The 19,762-nt window shown below is 45.1% G+C and overlaps 1 protein-coding gene across 2 annotated transcripts; it reads left to right on the top strand.

The window, feature by feature from the left end:
• The first annotated feature begins 4,116 nt into the window (after positions 1 to 4,116).
• Positions 4,117 to 6,528, top strand: LOC127602766 (peptidyl-prolyl cis-trans isomerase C-like). Of its 2 annotated transcripts, XR_007962858.1 has the most exons (7): positions 4,117 to 4,273; positions 4,646 to 4,759; positions 4,848 to 4,941; positions 5,114 to 5,181; positions 5,368 to 5,484; positions 5,564 to 6,015; positions 6,141 to 6,528. XR_007962858.1 is itself a non-coding variant. In XM_052069110.1 (6 exons), exons 1-6 carry the CDS (start codon positions 4,169 to 4,171, stop codon positions 5,690 to 5,692), a joined length of 627 nt encoding a protein of 208 aa, XP_051925070.1. In that variant the 5' UTR covers positions 4,117 to 4,168; the 3' UTR covers positions 5,693 to 6,528. The 2 variants fall into 2 exon arrangements, 1 of the variants encoding a protein (XP_051925070.1); XM_052069110.1 differs by having other exon boundaries at positions 5,564 to 6,528.
• Positions 6,529 to 19,762: the final 13,234 nt, after the last annotated feature.

Below are 19,762 nucleotides of genomic sequence, written 5' to 3'. Positions count from 1 at the left end.
GCGTCGCTAGCAAATCACTGGAGCTGTCTCGATTTTAAACATACAAACATGTCACGATTAACACAACATGTGGAATCGTTGGCTGTTTTGAATGCTAATAAAGTAGTCCCCAAAAAAAAAAAAAAATCCAAAGGATAAGTGTACTCGACAGGTTTCCCTGAGGGATGCCATATTCACTAATCACTCAAATAAACACATCTGAAAAGAAGAAAAACAAAATAAAAGAAACTCACCCATTTGTCACTTCATGCGGCTGTTATTTGACGACAATCCTGTGCGGAACAAAAACACGGGTTGTTGTTTCTCAGGTTGATGAAGTTGTGCAGGACTTCAACGGTAAGCGGCCTCCCCGCCAACAACATGATCTTTAGGAAAGGATAGAAATAGCGTAGCAATTAACACAACATGCTAACAGAGAACGAGCCATGTGACACACGTACTGTAACACCATCCATCAATCCCTTTTCTAATTTTTCCTTCGTCTTTTGGCAGAAGGCGAGGGATACCCCAAAATGGTCGCCGGCCGATCGCAGGGAACGCAAAGCCCAACTACGGTTTGCGCTCGCTCAATTAACCTGCCGCGCATGTTTTTGAATGTGAGAGAAAACTCACGCGGGCATGTGCTGCCCCACTTTTGTGACCACTGTGAGATCATTTGACAGCGAGCATTCCAAAATAGTCATCCATTATTATTGGTTTTATTTTTCATTCATTCATTCATTGAATGAATGAATGAATGAATGAATATTATTGGTTTTAAAAATAAGGTGTTGATCATGGTGTCGTTTTTTAATAAATTGGCCGATGGTGATTTTTTTTCTGAAGGAGTAGAAAAAAAATGTTTTAAATTAAATAAATAGATAATTTTTAAAAAGCAAAAAATTAAACAAACAAATAAGGCGTTGCTAATGGTGTCGTTTTTAATAAATTGGCCGATGGTGATTTTTTTTTTTATGAAGGAGCAAAAAAAATGTTTTAAATTAAATAGATAATTTTTAAAAAGCCATCGTGAGTGTGAAACAAACAAAAAATTTAAACAAACAAAATAAGGCGTTGCTAATGGTGTCGTTTTTAATAAATTGTCCGATGGTTGTTTTTTTCTGAAGGAGCCCAAAAAAAAAGACAGCTTGTATGTGTGTGTGTTTATGTGAGTGTGTGTGCATAAAGCATTAAAAAGAGGCATAAATAAAAATAAAACAATAGGGCGTAGCTCATGGTGTAGTTTTTAATAAATTGCCCGATGGATGTTTTGTTTTGTTTTTTTAATGAGCAAAAAAAAATCCCAAAGAAACAAAAATCCCAGAAAAGAAGCCAGCGCACGTGTGTGAAACAATATTTTACAAATAAATAATTCCTGCGGCAGCGTGGGGTGTGTGTGTGTGTTGTGTTGTTTTTGTGTTGTCTCGGAGGAAGCAGCGGGAGGAGAATTAGCTCTTTTCACGCATTGATTAATGACTTTTCCACAGCCCGGCGCATCGGCCGATCGATGAATTAACTGCCCAAATTCATCATTTTCTACAAGGAAAGCTAATTATTTGCACACAAAAAACAACTTATTAACAAGCAAACACACACATACACGCCCGCTCCCATCTCGGTGTCAAGTTGAACGCCCGCGCGCGCGAACTCCGCCTGGAAATAAAAGACCGTAATGCCTCCAAATAAGAACCAAAAACGTGAGATAAGAATGTGGCTTTGAGTGCCACGCGAGTGACAAGAAAACAATTGCCGGAACACAAAGCGTAACGCTCCAACATGTTAGCGCTCAACGAACCAACGTAAAACGACAGACAAAATAAATAGCGTTATGCAACGTAGCGTGTAACTTAATCCGACTAGCATGACAACAACTTGTAAAACATTCGAGAAATAGAAGTGGTACCACTTGCGCTCTCGCCGCTAGCCAAACAAAAGCGGCGCACCCAACTAATGAACTCACGGAAAAAAAAAAAATCAATTCAATTTAAGGCAACGCAAGCTAACGGAAAACAAGCTAACATAAGAAATGTTACGACAGGACAAGTATCTTAAGTAAATGAGCACAACTAATAACATCATAAATAAGATGAGAAACATAAGAACACAAAGTGACAGACAATAAACGTAACGAGTGACAAAATAAATGGTACAAACTCGCAGGAAATGATCCATTTAAGCTAACAGAGAACCGCGACACACAAGCTATCATCCTACTCCCTTGAACATAATAACTGTGTTGAATGAAGGCTGATTTCTTTCTTTTACTTTTTTATCTACCTTATTTTCTGTCAAATTATTACTGTATATGTTTTATGTTCAATAAACAAACAAACCAAACCAAACAAGCAACGTTCAAACGAGTAGCGTAACTTGAGTTCTGGAACACAACTAAACGAAAACAACACAACACGAGTAACACGAGGCAAGTGACGGTCACATAAGTCACGTAACAAACAACAAAAGCAAATGAACATAAGCTAACAGAAAACAATTCAAGTGGCAAGGAAACACAAATAAGGTGACGGAACAAAAGAAAGCAATTCATGTCAGCCAGCTAACCTTAAAACAGCAAACGCAAGTTGCGTCACACGACTCAAGTGAACACGTGTAGCATAATGCAAGTCCCAGAAAACGGCTAACGTGACACGACGACGAACGCGCCACCGTGAACGTAACGCGCAATGGAACAAAACCAACCCGACAAACTAAACAAAAAAACAACTACTGTAATGTTAAAACAACTCAAATAACTCAAGTTATGCAACGCGACTCCCGAAGAAACAATTCGAATAATCGAACTGCAACGTAACTTCATGCAGATAAACGTGACACAAGTAATAGAAAACAATGACCAAAAGACGGCAGCATTGAGATGACGCTTTTGAACGTAAAATGGCAACAAATTTAACGCAGCTAACAGGGACACAATTAACGAGCGCGCACGCGTGTGTACGTGCGCGCGCCTACATCACCAAGCTATGAATAAAGGGTGTGTGCGCGTGCGCGCGTGGTTAAGGTCCTGTTTGACATTCAATTAAAACATTTACATTCCTGCTTAATTAATTCAGTGGACAGCGGCGAGAAAAGACAAATGGACGGGTCGCTTTGACAGGAGACCGATAAAACTACCCGCTCACACACGCACACAGAGAAAGTTGTGCGTGTGCGTGTGTGTGTGCGTGTCCGCCTGTTAAGGTCACCGCAGCCTGACTATTATAATTCATGCACAATGACAGATATTCATCAGGGACTTTTACTCGCTTTTGCAGCTTTGCCTCCCTTTGAATGCATCAAAAAATACATTAAACATAAAATTCATACAAATGCCTTATATTCGCTCATCGTTCAAACAGTATTAACTGCTCAAAAAAAAATACAATTAAACACACCGGTACTGCTTATTTAGAGCACTCTGAATAACCGAACGGTCCATGGCAACAAACGGTCGGAATAAAGCAAGAGTGCACTCAGAGCGCATTTTGAAACACAACCGAAACAAAAAATGTCAACATTTTTTGCTAACGCTATGCTAAGTGCTTTGTGACTGAACAGACCACTGGAAAATCACAATCTCATATTTCAAGCGAGTTTGGTCATAGCCTAATCTCAGACTGTGATTTTACGTACCAAATGTTTCTCAAATGCTCGGCGAAATGTCCGTCGACAAAATGGACATCAGGAAATTATGATATCGGCAACTACAAAAAAGAACCGTGATGATGTTAATCATCATTAATAATGCTATCGCTAAGCTACGTGACTGACGATCCATTGCGCACGGCAGCGTGATGACGTCTACAGCGGGGAAGCTAATGCTAAGCTACCTGATCGCCGACAGAATCAACATGTCAATGTGCTATTTATCATTAACATGAGCAAATGCTTAAGTGTTAGACCGTTTGTTTGGGTTTCAAATTACACCCGTTGAAGTACTTCATAAGAGTTTATGATAACTTTCATGTCAATAATTGTCCGAATCTCCTCACCTTTTTCCTTCTTTCCCTGCCTCACCTCGGTGGGCGGAGCTTCCATTCCGCTCCGCTGAGAGGAGGGGGAGGAGGAGGAGAAGGAGCAGGGGGAGGAGGGGTTGCTTTCTGATGACGTTTCCGCCAATGACGCTGAGATTCTCGGCCATCCTCTCATCTGAACGCCGCCGCAGAGATTCCTCGTCCTCGGTGACCGGAACTAAATGGAGCCTCGCTCGCTGCTGCTCCTGCTGCTTCTGTACGCCTCTTGCCTCCACTCGGTGACGGCTTCACGGAGCGGAGTCAGAGGACCCAAAGTCACGGAGAAGGTACGTGTTAGCATAAGTGTGTTCGTGTTGTTAGCATGCACGGAATTTGTGTGTGTGTATGGGTGCGCGTGCGCGCGCGTATTTATTTTCTCGAGCGTGCGCGTCTTGCGTCACACGAGTGCCGGCAGGCTTTCCCGCCAACTCACGTGCTCTTTGAGTGGGTGGCCTCGCAAGCACTAAATCTAAAAAAAAAAGCTCCCCCCCCCCCAAAAAAACAGTGGTAAATAAAATAAATAACTATTTTTTTATTTTTGCTGCAAAAGGTGTAACACTACACAAATTTATATACACAATTGTGTTTTGACTGTATGTACATTTGGTGCCTATGACAGACGGCATTGATGGATTGACAGCAACTGTGCGCCTGTGCAGGTGTTTTTTGACATCACAGTGGCGGGTCACGAGGTGGGCCGCATCGTCATCGGCCTCTTTGGAGAGGTGGTGCCGCTCACCGTCAATAATTTTGTTGCCCTCGCAACCGGAGAGGTAAGACCGCGGACCACGTTCCTGTTCCTGTTCACTCCAATGTTGTATGTGTGTGTGTGTGTTTGTGCGCATGTGTATTTATTTGCAGAAAGGCTACGGCTACAAAGGCACAAAGTTCCACCGGGTCATCAAAGACTTTATGATCCAAGGAGGTGATTTTACTGCTGGAGACGGAACCGGAGGTACCACTGCCATGCTACGTTGCTGAAACGACCAAAATATTAACATTAGTTCTTGCTTGCAGCATCGATGTACTGTGGGATGATGCTAATGCTACTTGTGGCGAAACACTTGCCCGTATGTGCTGATAACCAGACGACGGTCAAGCTAATGGACGCACTCGTCTTTGTACAGGTCACAGCATCTACGGGGCGACGTTTCCTGATGAGAATTTTAAACTGAAGCACAGTTCGGCGGGATGGGTACGTTATTCGCAAAAAAATTTATTTTTTAAACAATTTTTACAGTATTTCTGGTTTCGCTCAGTCAGCTAACATTTTGGGCTAAAAGACGTCAATAGTGGAGCCACTTTTTAAAAATACAATTTATAAACTACTTATCATTTTGCATATGTATACTGTATATATATATAAAATATTTATGTCTAGGTGAGCATGGCGAATGCCGGCGCAGATACCAATGGCTCGCAGTTCTTCATCTTGGCCACCAAGGCGCCCTGGCTGGATGGGAAACACGTGGTGTTTGGAAAAGTCCTGGACGGCATGGTGCGTCCAAACATATTCTTTACACTACGTCATAGAAATAATTGCAATTAAAAATGTCAAAATGATGTCATTTTGACAGTCTGTGGTACACACCGTCGAACTCCAAGACACCAACGACAGAAACCTGCCGTACACCGACTGCGTCGTGGTCAACAGCGGACGGATCGCCGTCAAACAACCCTTTAGCGTCGACGTGGACGGCTTTTAGATCATCAAGAATATTCGTTCTCTTTGGAAGACTCTTGAAGAAGAAAGAAAGTTGGCACATTATTGGCTTGTTAGCGGGCTAGCAGCAGCATGACGGCAATTGTTTTCGTTTCTAAATCATGCGAGATTTAAACCTTGTAAATGTTTTATTTAATGTTCCATAACATAAACAAAATGTAAAATGGAATATGATCTTAAGAGTGTCCATTTTAAACTAACTTATAAATTGTTCATTTGTTAGCACAATAACAATACGTTGCTCGCACCGGTTTTACTGTGAAAGGACCCAAATTTACACTTGGATCTTGTTAGCGAGCTACCGTTGTAGCAAAAGTTTTTGTCATCAAAATTGTTTGGTTGACCACCCAAAAAAAAATTTTTAATTTGAAAATGATCTTCAAAGTGCCAAATTGACGCATTCTTTATTTGCTAGCGAGCTGGCATGGTAGCAATACTTATGGATTTATCTTTCAACATGATCAATGCACAAAAACGATCTGTCAGTGTACCAAAAAAAAAAAAATGGTCGGGTTGGTGCTATGATGGGGACAGCTGCATGTGCTGTCCTTGCTATGCATTCACAATCTTAAAAAAATGGAAAAACTATGCAAACTGGACCAACCAAAAATGCAGTTCTAAAAGACAAATTCATATCACGTGAAATATGTTTACACCAAATGATGCTAACATGTTAGCATCTCGCTTCACACTGCTGCTTGTCTAACCACTATCAGACTGTGAATATGATGTCATCAATCGATCACATGTTCCAATCTTCCGGCATGCTTTTATTACCAATATTATTGTTTTTGTTTCCAATAAATGTCTAGTGCCAAACTAACCGCTTCCTTGTTGTTTAATGTTATTGTTAAAAGGCTGGTTTTAATGAGGGGGGGGGGGTAGCATTTCTATGGAAACAAAAGGCTGCATATGTTTAGCAAAAAACAAAAAAACAAAAAGCATTTCTACTCCTAATTGACAGACGGTGTTAGCGGCCAGCCGCATTCGTGCTAATGGCAGCGGCGGCGTAAAGGTTTTGGCGCGGGGGTTTGGGTGGTGGGAGGGGGCTGACAGTCAGCGTGACACCGGAAGGCACTAATGAGCACATTTGTTTTGGTGCCGGACAGACAAGACGCTACCCTGCTAGTGCACGTAAGCGAAGGGGGGGGGGGGGGGAGAAAAAAAAGGCAAAAGGTCAAGAAAACAAACAGAAAAGCTCAGGAGGAAACAAGAAAAGACATCGGCACAACTCAAATGTCAACAAGTCCGCAAATCATGAAAGTAGCAACATTTGTACAACTGACACAAAAACAACACACAAGCTAATCACATTCCTTACAGATACAACAGCTCATGTTATTTTTTTTCTTTAGCCGGTTAGCTTTTACATTTCAAGTTAGCATTCAGGAGCAATTGGCAGGTTAGCCGCTACCTCTCAAAAGATGGCATTTATCTGCTAACCATTAGCATCTATGCTGTCATTTAACATTTATTTCATAGGTGAGTTTTTAGTTTTAAGTTAGAGTTTATTATGTGTGCGCTAGCTCTCCGGGGAGCAGTTAGCAGGTGTACATTAGCACTCAAGATGCCTCCTTTCTCATTTTTCAGCTGAGTTTTAGCGCAGGTGTGTTGAGCTGTTCCTTTCAAGCCAGAACGTAGCATAAACTGTCCAGATGTCATTAAAACAGGAGCAATTTGCTTTAGAGGGGCCATTTGTCAGGTTAGCTGTTGAATTAGCATTTGAGCCAGTTGAGCATTAGCTCTGAGGCTAGCCTATTTGAAGTTCTCATGGGAGTATTGAGCATGCTAGCGCTCAAAGTTGCATTTCTAAGATGAGCGTGAGCTAGTAGGGTAGAGTAGAGCTTTTTTTTTTTTTTTTAGCATTCCAGGTATTTTTTTTTTTACCAGCTTAGCTTTAGCTCTCAAAGACCCTGTAAAGTGGATTACGAGATGCCTTGTTCCCATTTTTGTACGCCGGTCGTGTTAGCAGTTCACTGGGGGTTAGCGCTTAGCATTTAACGGCGTTGGCGTGCTGTGTTGATGATGTGTTCTTGTTGACCTTTAGACAACACTGTCCCGACACACACCTGCTCACGTGTGTGTGTGTGTGTGTGTGTGTGTGTGTGTGTGTGGTTAGTTGGTAATGAGTCCTGTCATCCTTGCGCGGATTCTCTGGCGTGCTTCTTCTTTCGCTTCACGGCCATTGATCCTGACATCGCGAAGGAGAAGAAACCTTCATCACCGTCTTCCTCCTCCTCTTCTTCCTGTCGCTCTTTCCGCCATCTCTTTTCTTTCTCCTCCTCTTCGCCACTTCCTCTTTTTTCTCCCCTCTTGTTGCTCTTTGCCTCTTCCTTTCCCGGCTCTTCCGCTTGGTCCTCTTGACCTCTCACTCCACCTCCTTTTCCTCCCCCTTGTCTTCCTTCACGCCTCTTTCTCTTCCTCCTCCGTCTTCATGTCCTCATATTCCTCATTGTTTCCTCTTCTTCCTTCCTCCACCTCTTCTTGGTTTTTCCCCCTCTTCCATTTTTTCTTCCTCATCCTTTCGCTTCTCTCCCTTTTTCTCCCCCTTCACCCACCTCTTGGCTCGTCTTTTCCCTCTACCCCTCCTCTTCCCTTTCTTTCTCCGCTGCCCGCTCCGCTTCTTCCTCCTCCCCACGGACCATTTAAGAAGCTCGCCGTCTCCTTGCTCTCAGCCATCCTTTTCTGTTTCTTGCTCACCGTCTTTGTTAGCACATCTGCCAAAACATCGACACAACTTCCTGTGCGGCGTCGTCCTCCTTCTGCCCGAAGGCGGCCTTTTTTTTATTTTCTTACTTTCTGTCTTTCGTCTTCCTCCCTTTTCTTGTCCTCACCTGCATGTCAATATGAGAAACGTCGAGAACGCGAGAAACGAGTCGGACGGTGCGCTAATAGAAACTTTTAGCGGGGACGGGAAACTGAACCGCTGGCCGTATTCCCACGCATTGACGCCATTAGTCGCCGTTAGCATAACTTGCATTTTGTAAGCAACCACACCATTAGGTGTCACGCCATTAGCATCGGTGCTGGTTTCTAGTCTGCCTCTCCGAGCGGCTACGTTGGCAGCGTCATTAGCGGCTAATGAGGTGCTAATTGCGCAGCTGTCCATTTGCGTTCACGGGCGCATCCCTCACGAGGCAGAGCGTCACCGGCACACGGTTTACCGCCCTTTTCACGATGTGCCAGTAGCTAGCTAATTCTCTGCCTGCTTGCTGTGCCACGGACTCATTTTGCTGTATTTTATACTCCGGGAAGCACAACGTGGCCGCAATGGAAAGTGATTCTTGTGGCTAACTGAGAACAACTAATAAATACAATGTTTTGTTAGTTGTTAACAGACAACGGCGCTTACAAATAGTGACGCAAACAAATGCTAACAGCGAGAAATTGATTGTTGGTGTATTATAATGCTACTGGATAGACATGCTATCAGAGGGTAGCACAAATAGAAAGCGCTGGCTCGCGGCGTTAGTGGCTACTGATACTAACCGCTATTACTAGCGTGAATAACTCGCGATAACTTTGGCGGTTAGCAAAACAGCGAACAATTTAAGATGCCAATAATGTTAGCGGTGCTAAAAGCAAGAGACAATGATGTTAGCGATGCCTGTGGCTCATAGCTACGATTATGAACAGTTAGAGATGAAGCGTTGGGGGCTCGCTGAACGGCTAACGTCTTTAATTGGGGGCCCCCACCAACCTGGTTTCTGGTTCTGTTGACGGTTAGCGAGAGGCTAACAATGCTAGCAGCTACCACTGCAAACAGCTCGTGGTGGCGATTTCTGACAAATCATGATGCTTCTAATGCTAGCAGCTCGAGATAATCATGCTAATGGCGTGATTTAATGCCATTCAATCAGAGGTAAGAAGGGAAACTGATGCTAATGGCTAACTGCTACCATTACAAACAGTTTGTTTGCGTCCATTCTTACACAGACAGCTATAGCCACTCTCTGTGTAACGTTAGCAGTCATCAATTCAGGTAGGGCAATTGGTTCACTTGCGCTTGCGATGCTAGCAGCAAGAAACGATAATACTGATAGCGAGCAGATAGCAAAAGTCGCTCGCCAACAATGACTGATGTTAGCGTTCGCATCCACACTGGTACAAACTGCGCGTTGATAGCCTAACGTCTCTTCGTTAGCGGCTATTTTAGGCGGTAATGCGTGGCTAATTGCGCCACCGTCCGTTTGTGTTTTCGCACGCATCCCTCATGCCGCCGCATGTTTAACGCCGCCTTAACGACATACCATTAGCCTGCTAATTCTCTCTGCTTTTGCTTGGGTGAGGACTAATTTTTCTACATTTTGTGTCATCAGTCGGGCTCCGTTGGGCAGCGGGGTAGGAGGTGCGAGGGCAGGGGGGGGCGGCGGTCGCGGGGGGGGGGGGGGGGGGGGTTGGGGCTATTGGTGCGCCAGGGAAATCGTTAGTGCTCCTTCTCTTTAAATTGGGGAGGTGGACGGCAGGTGAACATCGCATTGATCGGCCTCTCAAGGCCTCCCCACCGCCCCACCCCCCCCCATCCCTCACCGACAATTGCCTGCCCTTTACAGACGCACACACACACTCACACACACACAACAACTTCACCGGCAATTGGCAAAGCGGCGGTGGGAGCGCCCACCGCCTCCTCCTCTGCACATTTACAAGTGCGAGCATTGTAGCTGTCCATCAGGTTAACAGCCAGCATCATGGAGCACAAAACACAAATATTGAGGAGGGGAGAGGGTGTCACCGGCGGTTGGGCGTATTAGGGGGGCTGGGGGGTGTCTCTGGGACATAGTCGGTGGGTGGTGCGGGGGGCGCGGAGTAAACATGCTGATGATTTCCCTGGAGTTTGCTTCAAGAGGGCGAGAGACGGCAGGAGTCGCGGAGAGAGAGAAAGAGAGAGCAGATGCTGTCCTGTCACCGTCGGCAACCGTAACCGCGGTGACGCCTCCTCCGCCTCCTCACAACAACAGCGAGCGGGATGCGAGAGAAAAATCGAAAGTCTGACACGCACACACACACGTTCTCAGAGGGCCTCTCGGACGCCTCTCATCGTCCAATTAGAGTCCTCACGGAGACGACAGCACTTCCTGTCTCGCTCAGCGCCGAATTGTTTGCACTTTTTCATCCCGCTGATCCCGACGGAGGCCAAAACATCTCTCTGTCTGTCTGCAGTACTTTGCAGTACTTTTCATCGCTTCCACACTTCACTGGCATAGTTCACAAAATGCGGGCTTAAATTTGAATGTCCGATACGGTCCAAAATAATTCTGTCGCCGTCACTGCTGGCGTCGGCGTCCACTCAAAACACCCCATTGATGTCAAAAATGATGACAATGGGCGTCATATTTGCTTTTTACGACTTTACAAAATGTGATCATATCAACATTTTCATGTAGTCCACAATGAATGTGTTTGTCGACATATTAGTACAACCTATCTTGTTTCAGATTGACATGTCGTCAGAAAGACCGTTTTGTGTCACGGTGCTCAATGAAATTTGATATATCCAAAGTACGAGTGGTATCGCTACTTGGTAGCGGTGAGGACTGAAAGAGTGAATACTCACTCGTACTGGTATTTGGAAAAAAAAAAGTGGTCTGAAATTTGGAATATAAATACCCTTGATGAGTTTGTCGCAACTTGTTTCTTTCCTGTGACTAACTTAGCGAGGCAGAAACTTAGCAAGCTTATTAGCTATCTGGTGCTAACATGTGCTAGTAGCTTCATCATTGCAGTCTTCTTGCGCCTGCCGCGTCTTCTTCGTCCCTCAGAAACTAATTAAAGGCAAGAAGAGCAGAAGAAGATCGGCAGTAGACGTATTCAGGCCGGGTCAACCTCATTCTGGACAAAAAAAAATCGGGGGGGGGGGAAACACTTCCTACTTCCTGTCACATCTATGAATTTGGGGGCAGGCGGGCTTGTTTGAGCGGGCCAAACATGGATGCCGTCACGATGTTATCGGGATCCAATCAAACGCTTGCGATGTAACCAAGCGACGTTGTGAATGACAACGCAACACAAACAACATCCAAACGGGACATTTCAAGCGGCAAAACAACTGGCTCGGCGCACGACAACAAAACGTAGACCCAAAAAGACGACGAAAAGTAAGAACACAACTAACGTTACAACCGACCGGCGAACCGAAAACAACCACCGCCAAGGTAAGCAACATCACGACAACTGCTCAAATTTGAAAGACGACAATGGTTTGCTGAAACCTTTTTCATAATCGAGAAAAATGCCATTTTTCCATCAAAAAGGAAAGTTTTTGATAAAATACCGGATCCAACCCTCAAGGCATGCCTCAGGGCTCCATCTTGGGGACCCTGATAATGTCCCTTCTCTGCATTGTATAAATTTACAAGTAGGAGGTATCTCATTCAATTATGTTTTGGAAAAAATGTGGCAAGTTTTAAGCATTTTTAAAAAAAATTTGTGCCACAATTATGGCTTTTTAATGTAGATTTCAAACTTTTTTGTTGTAGTACAACGACCTTTGCTTTCGATTGTTGAATATACAGTAAGTCCGTTTTCAATTCTAATCAGAGTCAATCTGCTGAAAATGCTGATGTCAACGAGGGGCCCTGCGAGGATGAATTTGAACTGAGACCCGTTCAAGGTTCTCGCTGCTTCCATGTTGCTTCCCGCGCAAGCCATTTGCGAAGGTGCCGGCCAGATTACATTGACATGGCAACAAAAAAGAGGCTGAAGTCGGAAAAAAATGATTCTTAATGCGTCTCGATCAACATTGAAAGCCTCGCTTGCCTTGACCGCTCACCACTTGTGTCAGTGTGTGTGTGTGTGCATGCGTGTGTGTGTGTTGGTCCCCGCCTGTCAATCAGCCGCTGATGAAGGTCAAGCACACATTCAGCTCTTTTCTTCTTCTTTTTTGCCAACCCCCCCCCCCCCCCCCCCTGCCTCCACTTATGTCGGCGTGCGTGAATGACTTTTGGGGGTTTGCTTGTGTTTGATGTTTAAAACGCTGGCAAATCGATACGTTCACACATGACAAGACGAGGCGGACACCAAACTAATGAACACGTGCGCAGGAAGAGCGAGAGGGAGACAACCGATGCGTCTCCTCCTCTCTTTTTCTCCTCTTCCGCAGAGTTCAGTTCTCTTCTCTTCCCTTCATCTTTTTTTTTCTCCTTCTCTCGGCCTCACTAATAAATAGCTCAAATTATACTTAATATTTGAGGTGATATTTTTGAACAGGATCCCCCCCCACCCCCCCAGCTTGAAACATGAAATGCTTGCATTTTCTATGATTATATAAATGACTTGTATTAATTGTGTATTTTGTTTGGAAAAAAATCTTTTTTTTAATCAGTTTTTGTTGACAATAATTGATACCCAACTATAAAAAAATTACGTTATCTGTTGTTGGCCATGGATAGAATTGAATTCATCAATATCACATAAAACAAACTCCCATGTGAATAATGATGAATTCTTTTATAGATGAAAAAAGATTAAAATATTGTCTTTGCTCATTTGCAGATGACGATTCCCGTATAAGGACTCGGGTTGCCGTCACTTCCGGCAGCCAAATGATGATGGGAGCAATGATTTACAATCACAAAAAAAAAAGGGATCAATAGCATGAAAGAAATGCACATCATTATTGTTCTATTATGAGAGCAAATTTAACGCTCGTAATTTTTTTATTGGACATTTTAAAATGATTTCTCTGTGGTCATCATTCCTCATCAACCCATTTTCTGTCTAACGAGGAAAAAAAAAGCTACCAAAAGTTACTTTTATTTTTCTCATTATGTTTTGAACATGCCACTTCCGGGATTGTGTGCGTCTTATTTTAGTGCGCACGAAATGTCGATGACAAATTGCCCAAGAGCACACACACGTTTGGCCCGTATTGCAGGTGTGTGAGTGCGTGCGGACAAAGGATGTGTCGTGGTCGTCGGAGCTTTTAATTTGGCGGGGAGGGAGGAAGGAAGATACAGAGATGACAAATAGAACAGGAAGTGATGAACTCTTTGACAAATGAACCCAATCAGCTGAATCTATCACACACACACGTGCGCGCTCGCATGGTGAAAAATAACTAGTTTGAGCTAGCAAAGCCACTAGCATGAGTGTGTCATAGGCCACACGCGCACACATCCATCTTGTGTGTGTGTGTGTGTGTGGGGGGGGGGGGGGGGTCAAGTGCACATGGCGTGAAGGGGACATTTGTTGGTTGTTATTTGTTAGCCATGTGGCGCGTTCCATCGTCATCAAACAAGCCAAATCAAGCCACACAACTACAATCACTTCTACTTTGTAGCATTTGGAAGCTAGTTTAAAAAAAAAAAAAAAAACCAACAAAACCAAAACAACCAACCTGATGCTCGTGCCACATCAGATTAAAAAAAATGAAGACAATACACTTAGAGTTTTCTTCAAAATATAACAGTCAGCTACCTGCAGAAAAAAAATTGTGGACATTTGGAAATTGGTGTTGTTCTCACTTTTAAATCGGATTGGGAATCATTCTAATACTCAAAATTGCACGAGAGGTGTGCCCCAGGGCTCCATCTCAGGGCCCCCTGCTGAATTGTACCATTCATATTTTCATTGCCATATTACAACATTCTGACCTTTACATTTTTTAATATACAGTATTCGTTAAAAATAAAAATGTTGGACATAATTAATATTTTACCAAGAATAATCTACTTTTTTTTAAAGCTTGATTATTCTTATCAATTTCCTGTAAATCACAAGATTTTTTTTCAAGCCTTTTTGCTCATTTTGGCCTTTTTTGTTTCAATTTCTGGATCTTTTTTTAATTAATTGACAAAAATGGCATAATACTTCTAAAATCTTTTTTGATCTCTTTTTTGTGTTGTTTTGTTATATAACAAGTGCATCCATCCACCGCTAACAAGCTTGTGCTACACAAGGTCAATTGTTTGACACACACACACACAATTTTTGTTAAAAAAATATTTTCTGACAAGAACAAATAATCATGATTTCATTCAAGTAAAATCACAACTTCTTTTTCTTGGGAAGAAAACATTTTCATATAAAAATGTTGACATGTGGAAGCATTGTTAAAGATCAAGGACAAGAATTATGGAAGTATTCACTATGGGTACACACACACACACTCTCACAGTGCAGATAGGACACAGAACATAGAGAAGAAGAGGAATCAAATGAAGTGGAGCAGATAAAGCTCTGCACACGCACGCACGGGGCAGTGATGGATTCCAGTTATTAGCCAATCAAAAAGATGGATGGCGCGGCGCGGCAGCCAATCAGCATCATCATCGAGATGAGTTGCTGATAGCATGCCGCCGCTAATCAACTTATTAAAGGCGGCGATAGCATCAGCCAGCTTCGTCAGCGCTAGAGCGAGCGAACCAGCCCGGGAACAAGCATGGCGGCTGCGCTAACTCTCGAATGCGGCTTCGTCTCGCTTGGTAGCAGGACCTCGCAAGGTTGTTCACATTGATTATTTTACAGGGGTGGCACCAGAGCTTTGCTAAATTGTTAACTGTGGGGCCTCACGAGTTGCTAATGTGTTTAGCTTAGCATCGGTGGAAGTAAGGCCCGTCTAGGTTATTAGCGTAGTCAAGCTTCGCATCGTCAATGGCTTCAGTATAGCTTACGCCACCACAAGTGGCAGCAGCAGCAGCGCCTTGCTAGGTTGTTAGCATGGCTTATGTTAGCATTCCAATGGCGCGCTGGCTACCATCTCGCATTCCGGTAGCAGTGGCACAGCAACTGTTGGCATGTCAGCATTACATTCGTCCTGCTTCACACAGAAAATCCCATCGATCCGCCTCAGCACGTTTTCGACATCGTTAGCCTTTTAGCGACTCTTCTGACAAAGAAGAACAGCGAGGCAACATTCAAAATCCTTGATGATCTCGTCGAAACGCTTCATGTTAGCATCACAAAAGCTAGCGCTGCTTCAACTGTTAGCTTTTGCTGACTTATTCGGTCAATTAACTTAAATTGCTCGTGGTTACGCGCCGTTACGCTTTGGCCGCTCAGGTTGCGATACGTTAGCGTTTCAAACGGCCTTCCCACTCACCAAACGCCGAGCTGGTCCACCAACCTGCGTCTGGCCTTGATGATGTCACGCAGCAGGGAGGTCCCGGCCGACACGGAGGTCCGGAGGCCTTTTGACGCAGGTGACAAGCGGCTTCGCTGGAAAAAACAGCTGTCACGTCACTTTGGTGTGCGCGTGCGCGGCTTCTTGACCCCTGGGCCGGGATCGATAAGAAAAGTGACAGATGGAAAAGCTGAGAGGGAATTTCTTCCGCTTGCAGACATTGACTGACAGCCCAGAGAAACGAAGACCACCCATCGTTGTCATTGTGATCAGAGATTTGTTTTCATTCGTGGTGGCGTGCAAGAAAAAGAATGACAACGAGGATTCCAAAACGGTCATTTCATCGAAACTCAAAAAAAAAATAAAATAAATAAAAAAAAAATAAGAGTTTATTTTAGAAATATGACCAATATTCTTGTGAAATTATGATTTTTTTGTTTCTGAAAAAAAAATACAGCACGCTTTACGATTGTAAAATGATTGACTTTTATGACAAAATTATGATTTTTGAAATTCCCCCCCCAAAATGTTTTGACGACACGCTTGTGCTAAAAATGAAAAAGCTTTTCAGACTTCGATTTTTGAAATATGAAAAAAAAGAATTACAAATGATGCTTTTGGATGAAAACATTTTCCGTTTGTTGTGAAATGGTGATTTTTCCTCCCCAAATAGAATTTATGATACAAAATCAACGTGCATAGTACAAAAACGTTCTTCTTCCCAGAACAGAAAGTTTTGTTTGTTTTGTTCATGAAATAAATGAACACGCACTTAATAAAACTTTGGCAACGACTTCATATGGGGAACGCGCAGCGCATCACATAAAACCTGCAATGTCAATTCAATAAAAGGATAGACACGCCCCCCCCCCACCCTTCCCAAAAGTGCAAATGATGACCCTGGGCAGGCTTGGCTGACAGTTGAAAGGTCAGAGGTCAACATCTCAGACCGAGACGGATGCCAGCTAATGACGCGCTAGTGCGCCCGCGCGCGCCCCAAGCGTTAGCCGAAGCGCCCGTTTCAAGTCGTCACCATTGCGACGTGGAAGCGCCGTTGGCATCCAATCACGTCTTCTCCTCTGCGTCCTCTCCGCGTCGGCCATTACGCCAGGCCGCCGCCGTAAAAGTACATTTTTTTGCGCGTCGCGAGGCGGCGAGCCATTTATTGACGAGCCGTCAGCTAGCGGCGGCCGGCGCAAAGTGCGCCTGATGCCGCGTGACATCTCCGCAGGAAGAGGCGCAGCTTAACCTTTTCTCCTGATGACTTGAATCAAAATGTAAATGCGTCCGCCCGCATCGATCGCCGCCGACGGGAATTACCCAGAGTTCAACTCGCCCACTAACGGGCCGCGCGGCGTTAATGAGTTCAAAAAAGTTGCCGCTAAATTTAAAAGATGGGGTCGGGGTGGGGGGTGGGGGGGGGCGTCAACACTAAAGATCAAGAGTCAAATCCAACAAGGTGCCAAAGTCAGCAAAGAGGACAGCGGCTCAGCTGGTTTGTTTTTCCGGGCACAACGCGGCGCGGCGGCGAAGATGAAAGCAAGAACGCGAAAGCTCCATCAGCGACGATTGTCACGCGCTATTGGCACGTGTCAGCGCGGCGCCATGGATTTCTGTATGCAAATTGCGCACGCTCGATCGCCGTTCCGACAGCGCCGCTGATCTATGAGCCCTCGCCGAGGCCAAGGAGACCGAGAAGAGGACGGGCCGAGGCCCGGCGGGGCCCGATTTGCGGCCGGGCAGGGCGATGGGCGATTGCGAGCGAGAAATCGTCGACAGCGAAGAGGCTCGGAGGAAAAACTGTCTCGGCTTTTTCCTTTGCTTGCCTCGCACTCCTGACGAAACGTCGGGAAGAGCGGCGGCGGCGCGCACCCCGTCGCCGTGTCACTTGGCCTCCGCCCGCCGGGGGAGGGAGCCGCCCGTCAAACGGAAAGGTTGCGGCCACTTTGCATAATCGTTAAGACGGCGACAGGAAGTCGTTGCGGAGACAATCAATGTTGTTTTAAGAGATTACCCCAAAAAAAAAACAACAACAACAAGGAGGTTGAACGACATGCTCGCTGACAATGACGGCCATTTTAGCCGAATCAGCATCAAGGCGAACCTTTTGGCGTGACTTTTTATTTGGAGCCGATCGATTTGGCGTTTTCAGCATTTTAGTTTGATTTCCGTTCATCTTGGACTTACTGGCTCGGTTTTTATCTTGAACGGCAACACCCGAGCCGCGAGCGCCGAGTCGTTCGGCCAGCGCGGCCGTAGGACGAAGAAGTAAAAATATAAGAAGTGGAAAAAGAATCCCTCACTTGCGGAGGAAAGAGAGAAGGAGATAAGTCGCAGGGACGATTGTTGTTATTGGCCGGCCGGCCGGGCCTTATCTCGCCGCCTCCCTCCCACTTTTCAAAGAAATTTGCTCGGCGCGACAGCGACGGTGACTTGTGGTGTTTGGGTGCCGCGGTTCGTGTCCCCTTCACACACTTGTTGTTCTTTTGGGATCGAGTGGATCCTTTCGGAAGCGAGCGCACTTTGGGACAAAAACCTTGGAACCCGGAGGCGACCTAAAAGAGAGAAAGCTGCCAGACGAGAAACCAAAGGACCCTGAAAGGCGAAGAAGCTCACTCGACAACTTGCAGCTTGCGACGAACCTCAAGTACACTTCAGGACCTTTGGACCCGAGGGCCCTTACGGCAAAAACTCGTTCACAACAAAGCCTTCAGTAACTTCCAGCCCAGAGTCAAAATACAGACGAGTAATTCAGAAGCTTAAGGAAACTGAAAGACTGATATGGCAGAAAAAAAAAACAAAGTCTCCTCGAGGACACTCCAAGATCCGAGAGCCAGAAACACACTTAGAGACGAGGCACCCCGAAGTCGAAGACTCGGACCTAAGCGCAGCTATACACAAGTACACTGAAACGTGCGACCTCAGAACAGTACTTCGGAATCCGTGCGACGCTGAAAGACCGGCATCTTGAACCTTGTAAGACCTTGGAGCCTGGTGATGACTTCCTGTGCGCAGACCCCAAGTTAAGACAAAGAGGGAGCTACACTTTCAACCCCCAGACCACTGAAAAACGTGGACCTTAGAGCCCCAAGGACTCTGAGAACCTTAGAACGTGGATGACCCAGAAAGACTTTCAAACCTAAGGTCCTCCTTGAAGACCTAGAACCCAAAGCCTGGTGATGACTTCCTGTGCGCAGACCCCAAGTTAAGACAAAGAGGGAGCTACAATTTTAACCCCCAGACCGCTGAAAAACGTGGACCTTAGAGCCCCAAGGACTCTGAGAACCTTAGAACTTGGATGACCCAGAAAGACTTTCAAACCTAAGGTCCTCCTTGAAGACCTCGGACCCAAAGCACACTTGAGGACCTTCAAACTTGAAGCAGACTTAAAAGACCGAAGACACGAATACTTCAGAATCTGGAGGAACCCTGAAGTACCATCAGTTCCCGAAGGACGCTTCAAGACACCGAACCCTAAGCAGTCATGAGACTGGCGCAGGTAGTGTCCAAAGACCTCATATTAGTAATCGAGGACCCAAAGGCCATTTAAAGCCCCTACCGGGCCTGTTTCAGATGTCAGCGAATCATTCGGGACCGGATGGGGGCTCTTCAGGACCGGACTTGGACACCCTTGGCCTAAAGCCCAGAAGATTCCTGACAACTCGGACAAGACAATTGAAGACTTGTGTCTTTGGAACTGAAGGACGATTGATTCATTGGAAATACAAGACCAGGACAGTATGTCACAATGTCTTAGAATCTCAGGTATCTTCAAGAGAGGGAAAGTTAAAAAGCCAAAAGCCCCCCCTACCCCCCACCGCCCAAAAAAACCCAATTAATGAGTTGATGTTGGACCGGTGTATCAGCGTCGTGCATGACAAACTGGTCCAATTTCATCGTGGTGGTCTTCTGAGATTTGTCTCCCCCCCCTTTTTCTTTTTTAGCCGGTGTCAGATGTGGATTGAGTGGGGAAGGGGCAGACTAGGGGTG

This window comes from Hippocampus zosterae, chromosome 6 (assembly GCF_025434085.1).
Source record: "Hippocampus zosterae strain Florida chromosome 6, ASM2543408v3, whole genome shotgun sequence".
Taxonomy (NCBI): domain Eukaryota; kingdom Metazoa; phylum Chordata; class Actinopteri; order Syngnathiformes; family Syngnathidae; genus Hippocampus; species Hippocampus zosterae.
This window is presented reverse-complemented; position numbering and strand designations above follow the sequence as displayed.